The sequence below is a fragment of the Rana temporaria genome, chromosome 5, assembly GCF_905171775.1.
Source record: "Rana temporaria chromosome 5, aRanTem1.1, whole genome shotgun sequence".
In the NCBI taxonomy this organism is placed as follows: domain Eukaryota; kingdom Metazoa; phylum Chordata; class Amphibia; order Anura; family Ranidae; genus Rana; species Rana temporaria.
Genome location: NC_053493.1, coordinates 42,329,897 through 42,345,052, shown reverse-complemented (window position 1 = coordinate 42,345,052; position 15,156 = coordinate 42,329,897). Strand labels below are relative to the sequence as shown.

The window sequence follows — 15,156 nt, the reverse complement described above, 5'->3', positions numbered from 1 at the left end:
AGGGCCTGGTAATGGAATTTGGGGGGACCCCCATGCATTTTATTTTTTATTTTTCAATGACTTTCAATGACTTTTATCTGTATTGTCGGGACCGGACAGTTCATTATAGCCGTGAGTAGTTTTAAATTACTTTTTTTTCCTTTAGAAATTTCATTTTGAGCAGAGACTGTTATAAACACGGGAAACATGCGCTATTTTACAGGCATACTATAGACACCCCCTAGGCAAAAAATTTAAAGGAATATTTCACTTTTATTGTTTCACTTTAAGCATTATTAAAATCACTTCTCCCGAAAAAACGCCAGTTTAAAAAAAATAAAATTTGCATTGATACATATTCCCAGGGGCAGGACCCAGGTCCCCAAACACTTTTTATGACGATAACTTGCACATTAACCTTTAAAATTAAACACGCTTGATTTTTCATGTTCGTGTCCCAAAGACTTTAACGGTGTCCGAGTGTTCGAACAATTTTTTTGCCTGTTCGCATGTTCTGGTGCAAACCGAACTGGGGGGTGTTCGGCTCATCCCTACTCCTGAGTATGGTGATATCACATGTGTGAGACTTTTCCACAGCCTAGCCACATACAGCGGCACAAAATGCAGGGAGCAACCTCAGGCGTTCCAAGAGCATAATTTACACATTACATTTTTTGATTACCTATTACACTGTTGAAGGCCCTGGAATACCAGGACAATAGAAACACCCACAAAATGATCCCATTTTAGAAAGAAAACACCCCAACATATATTCTATGAGGCATTATGAGTCTTTTGTACATGTAATTTATTTCCACATGTCTTTGGAAGGCATTTTTTGTGCATTTGTTTACACATTTTTACGACACTAGCAGGCACTGATGAAGATCCACTGATAGAGTGGCACTGGTGTGCAATCACTAATGGGCACTGATGTGCACTATTGGGTCACTGTAGCACTGTAGTGGCACTGATGAGCATTGATAAGCATTGATAAGCACTCACTGATGGCACTGATGTGCACTGTAGTGCACTGATAAGCACTCACTGATAGGCACTGTAGGGACTTATGTGCACTGATAAGCACTCACTTATGGGCACTGATGGCACTGATGAGCACTGTAATGGCACATGTTGTGTACTGTAGTGGCCCTGTAGCGCACTGATGAGCACTGTAGGGCACTGAGGAGCACTGCTATGGCACTGATGGGCACTGTAGTGACACTGAATAGCACTGTAGTGGCACTGATGGACCTGTAGGGCACTTATGAGCACTGTAGTGGCACTGATGGCACTGGGCACCGATAAACACTGTAGTGGCACTGATGGCACTGTTGGGCACTGATGAGCACTGTAGTGGCACTGAGGGGAGTCCTCAACATCACTGGATCTAGATGGAGCTCAGGTAAGTATTGAGAAGGGGAGGGGGCAGAGTGGGGCTGCTGCACGCAGAAGTTTTTTTTATCTTAATGCATAGAATGCATGAAGATAAAAAACCTTATGTCTTTACAACTCCTTTAAGTTGAAACTTTAGCACAGGCACAAATAATTATTAAAAGTGAAGTATGCCAGAGCTTTTTAGGCCATACTTCTCTTGTGGCTCACAGGAGTACAGTTACTATGTCCTCCTGTGTCCCAGAGTCAGCTGGTAGCAGCCTTGATGGAGCAGAGCCACGTCAGGCTCTGGAAGGATCCCGACAATATTGTCAGGTGCCACCAAGCTGCCTAATTGACAGCTTGCTCCACCTTTTAGCTTGAGACTGGCAACCAGAGCCAGCCATGCCCATCCTCTTCCCCAGCTTTAAACTCCAGTGAGCACTGGAGGGGCAGAGCGGAGAGCAGTGACTGACATTTGCCACCTTCTGCTCGCAGCAAACTGAATACTGAGCGATCAGTGGTCATGTGATTGCTTTAGTCTTAGAGCCAGTATGGGACAGCTGCATCTCAACATTGATGCTGCAGCATAGAAGTTAGTATGGATGTTTTTTTTTTTTCCTTGCAAAATTGGCATCGTTGTGTCTTTTAAAAGTTCTGCTTTAGTTATTATTTGTGTACATGACAAAAAGGAAACACATTTTACACACAAATCTCATTGTGTCAGCTCATGTCCTTCCTCTATCTACTGTGTGCTCTGTGTACCCGCTGAACAGATAACGCCAAGAGTCGCTATTTTAACCAGCGTGAGTGAAGGGAAAGCACATGCCACTGATTTCCGGCTTGTCTGTACACTCCGATAGAACTATTGTGAACACCCAGCAACCAAATCTCTACTACTAGCTGCTAAACTGCGCCCACCACCGAGCTTGAAAGTGCCCATTTGTGCGTACGCTTAAAAGCTATACTTTTTCTAAACGGAGCCACATGAAATGAGAGCCCTTCATGACTCATCGTCGTTCTCAATCTGCGGTAATTGCTGACATTACTGAGTAAAATTGCCGCGCTAGAGACGTCTGGAAACAATTTCTTTATTGACTGGTTGCCCAGGCAACAATTTTTGGGCCAGACGATTCTGTGTCATATCCCCGGGGATCTCCTTCATTCTCTCTCTTTTTTTTTTTTTTTTTACGCTGAATTTTCCAGTTTCCAGAAATAAGTCTTCATAGAGAGGCGGGGGTTTTTCATGATCTTGTTTTATTTGGTCTCTATCATGTGGGGAATTTACACGGCATAAAAATCAAGCTTGATCCAAGCGGTGTTTTTGTAAGAAGTGTTTTGTCTTGAGTCATTATAAAGTACGCCCATGTAGTAGATTGCAAAATTTCATTTATTCATTGCCACAAAAAAGCTAGATTTCATTTTTAATGGCTATGACCTATCCATCCATAGCCCATTAAGAAATAAGGAGGCCCAGGGTTACCTCTTGGGTAGACTCCCAAAATGTGAAAAAAAAAAAAATGGCGTGGGGTCCCTCCCCAAAATCCATACCAGACCCTTATCTGGGCATGCAGACTGGCAGGTCTTGAACGATAGCAGGACACATGCCTTATACATGGGGCGGTCTGCCCCCCCCACCCTAAAGCACCTTCTCCCCATGTTGATGGGGACAAGGGCCTCATCCCCACAACCATGGCCGGTGGTTGTGGGGGTCTGCGGGCAGGGGGCTAATTGGAATCTGAAAGCCCCATTTAAGAAGGGGGCCCCTAGATCCCGCCCCCCCTATGTGAATGAGTATCGGGTACATTGTACCCCTACCCCTTCACCAAAAAACTGTCACAAGGTAATTATAACACACAGACAGTTTTTGACAAATCTTTTAAAAACAGTGTCTCCTGATGTAAATCCACTGTCAATCATGCCACCTGCCAGATCCGAAGATAAAATAAGACGCTCCCACCTTCAGAGAAGGCTGGCTGCCTACTGCTGGCTCCGCCCTCTGACATTTCTTATATAGGTAAGGGGCGGCCACCTGGCTACGTCACCTGGTGGCCCCCTGTGATGTCAGCAACCCAGCATGCACCGGGCCTTGACGTCACAAGGGGGCGGGGGCCACCAGGTGATGTAGCCAGGTGGCCCCTTACCTATATAAGAAATGTCTGAAGTAGGCAGCCAGCCTTCACCGACCTGTCAAGCGGCATGGATTTGGGGGGGGGGGGACCACACGCCGTGTTTTTTTTATTTTATCTTGGCACGCTGATTTTTTTTCATACTTTTTATTGTTAGCTTTTTTTTACAATCAGCTGTCAGCAGGGAGGCCCCCCACTCCTAAACCTTGTGGACAGCCTTCCCAGAAGAGTTGAAGCTGTTATAGCTGCAAAGGGTGGGTCACTTCAATATTGAATCCTACAGACTAAGACTGGGATGCCATTAAAGTTCATGTGCGTGTAAAGGCAGGCGTCCCAATACTTTTTGTAATATAGGGCTAGATTCACATAGAACCGCGTATCTTTGTGGCGGCGTAACGTATCCGATTTACGTTACGCCTCCGCAACTTAGACGGGCAAGTGCTGTATTCTCAAAGCACTTGCTCTGTAAGTTGCGGCGGCGTAGCGTAAATCGGCCGGCGTAAGCCCGCCTAATTCAAATTTGGATCAGAGGGGTGTGTTTTATGTAAATGTACTGTGACCCGACGTGATTGACGTTTTTCCCGAACGGCGCATTCGCCGCCCGTGGAATTTCCCAGTGTGCATTGCTCCAAAGTACGCCGCAAGGACGTCATTGGTTTCGACGTGAACGTAAATGACGTCCAGCCCCATTCACGGACGACTTACGCAAACGACGTAACTTTTTAAAATTTCGACGCGGGAACGACGGCCATACTTATAACATTGGTACGCCGCACTTACGCCACCATATAGCAGGGGTAACTATACGCCGGGAAAAGCCTAACGTAAACGGAGTAACTTTACTGCGTCGGCCGGGCGTACGTTCGGGAATTTGTGTATCTAGCTAATCTGTGGAATTCGACGGAAGCACCACCTAGCTGCCAGCGTAAATATGCAGTTACGATCCGACGGCGTAAGAGACTTACGCCTGTCGGATCTAACAGATATCTATGCGTAACTGATTCTAAGAATCAGGCGCATAGATACGACAGCGCAACGCAGAGATAAAACGGCGTATCTGGAGATACGCCGTCGTATCTCCACTGAGAATCTGGCCGATTATGTATAACTGAAATATCACTATCAGGAAAATGCAGACTGTCATTGTTGAACATTCCTTTACAAAATATCACCCACTGGCGTCAGTACTTTTTAAATGATTAACTCAGGCCAAGTTTACATACTTCACTCTGACTTTACTTGCTACATGCTTGTTCCAGATTAGTGAATATATTGAATCCAGAGACAGCCAGAATTGGTAGTTAATACACATTTGAAGTAATAAAATAATTTCCACATTCTGATTCTGAAGTACGGTAGAAATATTATCCTTTTACAGGGCGTAGAGGTGAGTCAGTGTCCTGGGCACCGTCCTCCCAGAAGAGGCACACTGGGGAGGTATGTAGATGAGGTGGTGCAGCTCATGTACAAGGATAGTGGGATCCCAGCCATATAATGGGATCCCAGCCATATAATGGGAATGTGGGAAGCCAGTGATATTTAGTGAGGGAGTAGAGGATTTATGGAGGAAATAGCAGCAGCTAATATCACAGCCCAGTTTTCCACAGTTCGGTTCCAGTGAGCCTAGCTGAGTCATACCCAGAGCCGCGGGGCCCCAGATTTCCTATCCACCCATCTGCGTATTGCAGTGGGCACTGCAGGAATCCGGACTGACTCACTGCACACAATACAGATCTGTTGTATACAGGGATGTGCGAAGCAGCCTCTCCAACCAGCTGTAATAAATAAAAATGGATATGGAAAATCTATCGACATATAAATAACTGTACTATTTAAAGTGATAGTAAAACCTCTGTTTGTTTTTTTTAAAAGAGCAGGATTCTCAAAACAATAAACATTTATACTTACCTATGTAGATGCAGCATTAATTCCTTTGCTTTTTTGATAGTTTTTAATGATGTGGGTTTATTGGCCCCCGTTTTTACCTGAGGCCCGAACTTCCGTGGGTGTGATCCTGCGTAGTTCTCCCCATGGCTTCTCGGCTCTTCATTGCATAGATTGATAGCAGCGCAGCCATTGGCTCCCGGTGCTGTATATGAAATCCAATGATGCAGCCGCCGGTGGGTGGGTGGGGCCGAGTCATACACTCGGCAGCTATGTATGCCGAGTGTATGACACGGGAGAGCGCCCGCAAAGCAACCCCCTCGGGAGAGAGCTTCCCAGAGGGGGTTATCTATTGCATAAAGGAGCCACCGTGGGACCCCAGAAGAGGAGGATCAGGGCCACTCTGTGCAGATGGATACAAAGTGCTGAGGCTCAATGAAGCTGTCAGGCCCCGTACACACGACAGAGTTTCTCGGCAGAATTCACCGAGAAACTCGGTCAAAACCCGGATTCTGCCGAGAAACTCTGTCGTCTGTACAGTTTTGGCTCGATGGAGCCGCCGAGGAGCTCGACGAGAAAATAGAGAACATGTTCTCTATTTTCTCGTTGTTCTATGGGAGAAGGCGTCCCGCCGAGCTCCTCGGCGGCTTCATCCCAGAACTCGACGAGGAACTCGACGTGCCAAGCACGTCGAGTTCCTCGGCCGTGTGTACGGGGCCTCAGTCTCTCTAAAGTTGGCCATCAATTGACTTCAGTACAACCAGTTGCAGTTGGTGCTCAATATTTTTGTAGGGGGGCGGCAAACAAGCCTACCCCCCCATGCGGGAGACAAACGGCAGCGATCAGGGCCACCCTGGGAAAACGGACGGAGGCGATCAGTCCCCCCATGCCCCCTACGGGAGATGGATGGCGGCAATCGGTACCCCATCCCCCACTCCCCACGCGTGAGATGGACGGATGGCGGCAATCAATGGCAGATGCTGCTCCTCGCTCCAGCTTGCCAAGGGAAGAGCTGAGACTTCCTGCTCATTCACAAATGGGAGTGATTGGTAATGATCACTCACTGTGTTCATTCAGGAAAGGAAGGGGCCAGTGAATTATATATTTACCGGCCCCCTGCCCCCTCTCTCCATCTTGAAACATCCCCCTTTGCGCCAGCAGCAGCTGCCGGTGGGAGAGGAGAGGGAAGCTGGCAGCTCTGCAGGGGAAAGGGACGCATGGGGGCCCTGACTGCAGATGATAAGGGTGCATGTGCTAGAACTAATCCCCCTGCAGCTGGAGGGGGGAAGAAGAGGAGAAGCTGGCAGTGCTGCAGGGGGAGGCAAAAGAGGATCAGTGCAATAAGACAGTACAGACGGACCTCCTGCTCAACAGGAGCGCGGGCCCCCCTTTTAAACTGATGGGGTACAGGAGGGCTGGCTGTACTGTCTTATAAGCAGCCCTGGATATAACTAATTTTTGATCCCTTATTCCATCACTTGGAATCCATCACTCAAATATCCCAACTGTCCCTCATTGAAGACCAAATCCCTCTGTCCCCCGAGCAGACTTTTTTCCCCCTCTTTTTAGTAATCCCTATACAAAATAAACTTTTTATCCAGCCTCTAGATTATGGCATTTGTTATTTTGAAAAGCCAAAATAAAAGAAAAATATAGATAAAAAAGCACTTGTGTGGTTTAGCCAATAATTTAATGTGTATTAGATCTTTGTGCCCCATGTAACTTGGCTGTGGCACGGACGTGTCCTTTGCCTACTTACTGTATTCTGTATTCTCTTTATCATGTGTAATCGGAAAGCCTATCAAAGCCGCTGGCTCTGATAGACACTTCTAAAGCCAACCAGCTGTCGTTATTCAGATGGCCGGCGCTCACCAGGGGGCCGGCCATCTGAATAGTGGGCAGCGGCGATGATACATAGATTGCAATGCATGAATCTATGTATTGTTTTTCAGTGGCAGTGCAGGAGCGAGAGGGGGCGGTGCTCCTGCGCCCTCTATGGATGCACCGCCACTTGGTCTAGCTAAACCTTTTTTTCCCCATATAATTTTCCTTTAAGGGGGCATGGCAGGGGGTGTGTCCTATGCCTACATACTTTTCTGAAAAAGTTGGGAGGTATCCTGTAGTACCATGCATTTTTGCAGGGAGAATACACATGTGTTTGCCAGGTGTGTGGGGGTACCATTTAGAATTAATGGCACTCACGCACATCTGCAGAAGACAGGTAGGGTTGCCACCTTTTCTTCAAGCCAAACCTGAACACTGTAGCAGCACATGGCAATTTTTTCTTTCTTTTTTTTTTTAAGGGGGAACACTGTGAAACTTTGATGTAAGGGGGTTTCACCAACGTGCCCACTTACATCAGAATTGTTAGCACTTCCCCTTAAAGGGTCACTAAAGGAAAAACATTTTTTTGCTGAAATGACTGTTAACAGGGTATAGAGACATAATAGTTAACTGATTCCTTTTAAAAATTATTAAAAATAGATAAAAAAACAATCATATAATGTACCTGCAGTTTAGTTTCGTTGTTGCTGTTGTTTCCTGGTTTTCTGATGTACAGAGACAAAGAGCCAATAGAGGGCAGGGATGCTTTGTAACACGAAACTGGATTGGTGCTGACACACAGTAATCACACCTCCTTGATTAGTCACCACAGTGAGAAATCTCCCAGTACTGTGGTGATCAGGAAACAGACAACCAGGAAGTGTCCAGAACAGAGAGAAATTACAGCAAAATCAAAGCAAAAACGAACAATGAGGACATGAAACTAGGACTGCAGTAAGGTAAGCTAAAAAAAAAAAAATTCCTTTAGTGACCCTTTAAATCAGGGTTCCCAAAGCCCCCTTACATCAGAATCCACAGAGCACCCCTTACCATAATGCACTTACTCACTCAGAGGCAGGAGAGAGAAGGGAGGAAGGCGGCCCATGCACTTGCCGGTTGTTGTACTTTGTTAGTTGAGGAGCATACTGTAGGTGTGTGCAACCCAGGCAGCAGAGGGAATCTGAACCACACTGGGTGATTAGGGTGTGCCCAGGCACGCCTAAGTTGGGGGGCCACAGTTCAGTCTGAAAAATGTGTCTGGGTTTCAGGGAGTCTGAATCATGGACACAGGAACCAAAACCCGGACTGTCCGGGTGAATCCCGGACAGATGACAACCCTAAAGACAGCAGTTTTTGTCAGCAAGATAAACAGTTAATGGTCCTCTCCTTCCTGTTAGTAGAATTGGCCTCTATCCCTTTGCACTGTGGTTCATGCAAAATTTCCACCCTCTTCCTCTGAAAAGTCTTCTGGAGATGCTCATGCTTCTGAGTTTGTTATGTGTGTTAAAAATTGTATTTCGATGACATTGCCATATTGGCACACGTTTGTGTGCAAGTCATGCCTGACATTTGCTTTAATAAACATTCTTAACTGGTTACTGTTCTATTACACAGGATGTGGCGGAGATCTGTCTGGTCCAACTGGCTCCTTCAGCAGCCCTGGATATCCCATGAAGTATCCGAATAACAAAGAGTGTATCTGGCATGTCAACACCTCTCCGGGGAGCAGCATCCAGATCACTATACTGGAGTTCAGTATTGAGAACCACATTGCATGTAACTATGATGTGCTGGAGGTGAGTTCCGGTGTATCAGGCCAAACAAATTAAAGAGCAGATTAAAGTGGATGTAAACCCGATTTTTTATTTTTATTTTTTTGCCGTCACAATGTAGTATAAGACAGCCCTCAAAATTTACACTCGCCTGCTCGCATTTTGCGAGTACATTTTGAGGGCTGGCGAGTGTGGGCTGCCTGGGAGCAGGGGGGGCGAGCAAGGAGAGGAGCCGGAGCCGCCGCCGCCTGGTTGTTCAAAGCGCGGGGAACATACCAGTTCAATAGCTATGTTTCCCTGACGCGTATACCGCCCCTCCCCCTTATCTGGGCACTTTGAAAGACAGATCACCCGTCCCAGGATTGGACGGGTGATCGGTCTATCAAAGTTTCCTGGACAAGGGTGGGAGGGGCTGTATATGACGGCTCGCAGCGGGGAACACCGCTATTGAATTAAAAGCTGTTATGTTCCCCGCGCTTTGAACAACCAGGCGGCGGCGGCGGCTCCTCTCCTCTCTCTTACCCAGCACAGGTAGGCTGCAATGTGGGGGAACTCTGGCTGCAATGTGGGGGAACTCTGGCTGCAATGTGGGGGAACTCTGGCTGCAATGTGGGGGACATTTTGCTGCATTGGGGACATTTTACTGAATTGGGGACCCGTGGCTGCACTGGGGACACATGCTGCATTGGTAGACATGGGCAGGCTGCATTTTTGGGCACGGATAAAGTTGTTGTTAATATTTATTTTTATAACTTAATTCTGCATAAAACATTTAAGTGTCAGTTTATGAGATTTATGAGGGCGTGTCTAGGGGCGGGATTAGGGGGCAGGGCATGGTAGGGGTTGGGCAACTGGTGGCGAGTGGCCTTGAGGCCTGACTAGTAGCTCAGGCATTGAAATTTTGAGCCCTGGTATAAGATTTCCTATCATCTGTACTCAGTTTTGCCACAAAGAGTTAATCCAGCTCTAAATAATCCTCTTTTTCAGTGAAATAAAAGGACAAACAGGAGAAAACTTTTGTCCGTTCTTCCCCCTTGCTGTGAGTGACAGGTTATTTACATATCTCATGCACTAGCCTGAGACAGGCATTATTTTTTAATTCCCACCCCCACTTCTTTTCTGAAGTCATGTGGTTACTTTTCTGGATTTTGACTGGATGTTAGTGATCATAGCAGAATTTAGTGTAAGGAATGCATAGGAAAAAATGCATATTGACAAGGGGAGTGTAGAGGAGGGTGGGGAGTCTACTGACATCATGACTCCACCCACCGAGCTCCAGACAACAGACACACCCACAGAATCTACAGTTTTTCAGTTCTTATAACAGACAGAGGGGAGACATTTGACGGGTAAGGATACATGCAGGAGGCATCTATATCCTTATAGATCAGCACTATGGCAGTAGTTTAGAAAGGATGATAGTGGGTTTACATCCACTCAGCTAAATAGACACTTTAAACAGAACCTCAGATTTTTTTTCAGTCTTTGATTCAGTGGTGAAAAATGTATATTTCTGTCATTTTTTATATCCACAACCTATACTTTCTGCCCCTGTGACACCAGGAAAGAAATGAGAGGGCGAGGTTGTCACCAGGACAGGAAGGCACAAACAGCAAAAAAAAAATCCCATTCAGTTTGCAAAGTGAAGTTTCACTTAGATTTGTGTGTGCCTTTGAACCCTTTATTTGGCTGCTAGTGGGTGTTAAATGTACCTCTAAAACGACGTTAAAGCGTCGCTAAAACTAGCAGCGCTTTACCGCCGACGCCTCCGCGCTGTCATTGTGAAAGGGCCATTCGTACATCTCATTATACATTACATCTGTAGACGGACTACTGAGGCGCAGGAAGGGACAGGGGCTGTGTATCTTATGCAATCTACTATCATGCCATAAAACATCTAGAGCAGGGGCAGCTCAGAGCACGTGTAAAGGGATGCTGGAGATGCCATCCCCAGCACACTGAACACTGACTTACCTCAGTTCTCTCTCTGTGCAGCCCGAGGTAGAGATGGGAGGGGGAGGCATTCCAACTGGAGTTGGTGGAGATCCAAGACTCCCAGTGTGAAGAATTCATTCCTGCACATCAGCACTCAGCAGCCACCTAAAACTAGAACCCTTGTGTCCAGGAAGAGGAGCGGCCCCTCCCCCGAGCACTGCCAGGCTGGAAGGGCTGCCCAATGCGCACCCACCAGTTCTGGACGGACACACACCTATGCTCAGAACACTAGTTCTGGACAGACACAAACAAGGAGGGAGGGGAGAACTCTGGCACTTCGGCGCCTCTACCGCAGCAGGCGCCTGGGTGCAAAGCACCCTGTGCACCCTGCATAGGATCGGCCCTGGTTGTAAACCCTGAGGCCCCGTACACATGACCAGTTTCCTTGGCAGAATTCAGCTTCCGACCGAGTTTCTGGCTGAATTCTGCCGAGAAACCCGGCCGTGTGTACACTTTCGGCCGAGGAAGCCGACGAGGACCTCGGCGAGGAAATAGAGAACATGTTCTTTATTTCCTCGTTGTTCTATGGGAGCTCTCGTCCCGCCGGCTCGGCGGCTTCAGGGCTGAACTGGCCGAGGAACTCGATGTGTTTGGCACGTCGAGTTCCTCGGCCGTGTGTACGAGGCCTTACATGTACCCAGTGAACTGACTAGGCTCAGGTGATACACAGAGATGAAGCAAATTCCCCTTCAGAAGTTGTACCTGTTTATCTGCAGCCATCTCTTCTCTACATAAGTTAAAAGTCCAGAATTTTTATTTTTTTTTGGTGTGGCTGGCTGTACAGGGTGGGGATGCCTATTTACCAGCGGCTCCTACGGGGGATGCGCTACACGTTCTATATTGTCACATAGACAGGTGTATGGCCAAGGAGTTTTGTAGACAGGCAGACAGAGGCTGATGGGGAACTGAGAAACTAGTTTCTTGTCAGGTCCACCTTCCTTTTAATTGACAGCTCACAGCAGTGGGCAAAACCATAACCATACCTCCCAACGTTTTGAGATGGGAATGAGGGGCACATACTAGCAAAAGCCTGTAGGCATGGAACACGCCCCCTGCCACGCCCCCTTAAAGGCTTATTAACCTAAAAAAAAGATTAGTTAAACCCACAAGGGCTTTTTTTTACCACTGCTATTCCTTTATATTGGCTTTTCGAAATTTACAAATTCAGCAATTTAGGTTTTGGATGAAAGGTTTGGGAAACACTTTTTGAAAGATAAAAAGTGCATTTTATATACAACTATATAGATCAGACCAAAATGAGGGACAAATGAGGAGGAAAGAGGGACAGAGGGACATTGCTCCAAATCAGGGACAGTTGGGAGCTATACCATAACCGCTATTCAATCAATCAAAAGCAATGTGGACCTGATAGGGAACTAGTCTCCCTGGAAGAATTTACAGGGGTCGTGGTCTGAAAAAGATTGAGAGTCACTAGTCAATGGCCCAGATTCACATATAATTACGTTGCTCCTGGGCAGCGTAACGTATGTGATTTCCGTTACACCGCCGCAGGTTTACAGCATTAGTGCCTGATTCTCAGAACACTTACCTGTAAACTTGCGGCGGTGTATCGTAAAAGCGCTCGGCGCAAGCCCGCCCAATTCAAATGGGGCGGGCACCATTTAAATTAGGCGCGTTCCCGCGCCGAGCGTACTGCGCATGCTCCGTCGGGTAAATTACCCGACGTGCATTGCGCTAAATGACATCGCACCGACGTCATTTGCTTAGATGTTAACGTAAATGGCATCCAGCGCCATTCACGGACGTCTTACGCAAACGACGTAGATTTTTAAAATTTGGACGCGGGAACGACGGCCATACTTAACATTGGCTGCGCCTCCATAGACCCAGGGGCAACTTTACGCGTCGCAAAGGCTACGGAAACGACGTAAATTCTCTGCGTCGAGCGCGCGTACGTTCGGGAATCGTCGTAATTTGCTAATTTACATAAGCGACGGGAAAAACGACGTCGGCGACACCTAGCGACGGGAAAAAAAATTGTATTTAAGATCTGACAGCGTAAGAGCCTTACGCCTGTCAGATCTAATGGGTATCTATTCTAAGAATCAGTCGCATAGATACCCGGGGCCAGATTAGGACTTACGGCGTAACGCCTTTGAGAATCTGGGCCTATATGTTCTATGATGTCAATAGCACCAGTCTGTTTTTATTGCAGTTTCTAAATATAACAGGAAAAATTACCACAGACTTTTTTTTTTTTAGACTTATGTCCACATGAGGCAAACAATTATTTTTTAGGCCAGTATTTTTATATTGTCATTTATTTTAGAAAATGAAAAGTTGCTATTTTGCCGGGAGGCAGGATCCTTCTTCTTTGCTGCTTTAGCCATGTAACTCTGCATACACAAGACCCAGCAAACAGTGGCGGGGATCAACCCCTCATCCTGCCATTATTATCCCACAACAGAAACTTGCAGAGCCTGTATTGAGCTCACATAATTCTGCATCATGCCACACAAATCAGCCCTTCCATTGCTCAGGACATTGGAATGCTGACTGAATCCTACACTAAATGGAGCTAACAAGGCAGAAGAAAATGCTAAAAACAGATTTGAGCCTCGGCCTTGCTGAAAACAGAGCTGAAACACACCGTTCACACAATTGTCACCTTCCAATAGTAGAATCTGCTAGTAAATGCGGCCTGTTTGTGAATGAGTTAATTTGGGCTGATTGGTGTTTGGCCTCTGAGTGATTTTTAGCATACCAGTTGGTATTGCTGGCCAATCAGACATTAATTCAGGGTTTGACAAATTTGCTTGGAATCTAGGAGCCAGCTAAAAAAGTTAGGAGCCAGAAAACGCGCCCCGTCCCGACGAGCTTGCGCGCAGAAGCAAACACATACGTGAGCAGCGCCCGCATATGTAAACGGTGTTCAAACCACACATGTGAGGTATCACCACGATTGGTAGAGCGAGAGCAATAATTCTAGCCCTAGACCTCCTCTGTAACTCAAAACATGCAACCTGTAGATTTTTTTAAACGTCGCCTATGAAGATTTTAAAGGGTAAAAGTTTGTCGGCATTCCACGAGCGGATGCAATTTTGAAGCGTGACATGTTGGGTATGAATTTACTCGGCGTAACATTATCTTTCATAATATTAAAAAAAATGGGGATAACTTTACTGTTGTCTTATTTTTTAATTAAAAAAAGTGTATTTTTTTCCCAAAAAAGTGTGCTTGTAAGACCGCTGCGCAAATACGGCATGACAGAAAGTATTGCAACGATCGCCATTTTATTCTCTAGGGTGTTAGGATAAAAAATATATATAATGTTTGGGGGTTCTAATTAGAGGGAAGAAGATGGCAGTGAAAATAGTGAAAAATTACATTAGAATTGCTGTTTAACTTGTAATGCTTAACTTGTAATACCAACGGCCACCACCAGATGGCGCCAGCTTACACATCTGGTGGTAATAACTTGTAATACCAATGGCTCACCACCAGATGGCGCCAGCTCACAAAAAGTCGCCAGGACCCTATTTCTAGTCGCCATGGCGACCTGGCGCCCGGGATTTGTAGAGCCCTGATTTATATGAACCTTTATTATTTACCGTAGTTTCAAGGGTACCCTCTTATCAGACCTGGTCATAGGAGGATGCCAATTAGTAGGATATTAGAGCAGAAACTGATTGCAGACATAAAAGAAAGGTGCCTTAGGCCTCGTACACACGACCGTTTTCCTCGACAGAATCCATCAAGAAAAATGCTGGCAGAGCTTTTTTGCAGAGGAAAACGGTTGTGTGTATGTTTTTCGTCGAGAAAACTGTTGTGGAACTCGACGAGAAAAAAAGAGAACAAGTTCTCTTTTTCCTCGTCGGGAGTCTCAATTTCCTCGTCGTGTTCCTCGTCGGGCTGGTTTACGAAGAGAAACACGTTCGTGTGTATGGTTAAAAACCTGCACATGCTCAGAATAAAGTATGAGATGGGAGCGTGCCTTCGGTAAAAGTAGGGTTTGTAATGGACATAGCACATTTGTCACGCTTTAACAGACTGAAAAGCGCGAATCGTCTCTCACCAAACTTTTACTTAACACGCAGTAACATGAGATTAGCAAAAGCAGCCCCAAGGGTTGTGCCAGTGGAATCAAACTTCTCCTTTATAGTGCCGTCGTACGTGTTGTACGTCACCGCTTTGAGAACGACGAGATTTTGTCTTGACAGTGTGTACGCAAAGAAAGC

General features: G+C 46.3%; 1 protein-coding gene across 1 annotated transcript in view; it reads left to right on the top strand.

The window, feature by feature from the left end:
* Window positions 1–15,156, top strand: part of CUBN (cubilin) — a 365,663-nt gene that overhangs the window by 175,276 nt on the left and 175,231 nt on the right. The window contains exon 29 of the mRNA XM_040352464.1: window positions 8,805–8,986. Within this exon, the coding sequence (XP_040208398.1) occupies window positions 8,805–8,986 (182 nt within the window). The remainder of the gene's footprint in view (window positions 1–8,804; window positions 8,987–15,156) is intronic.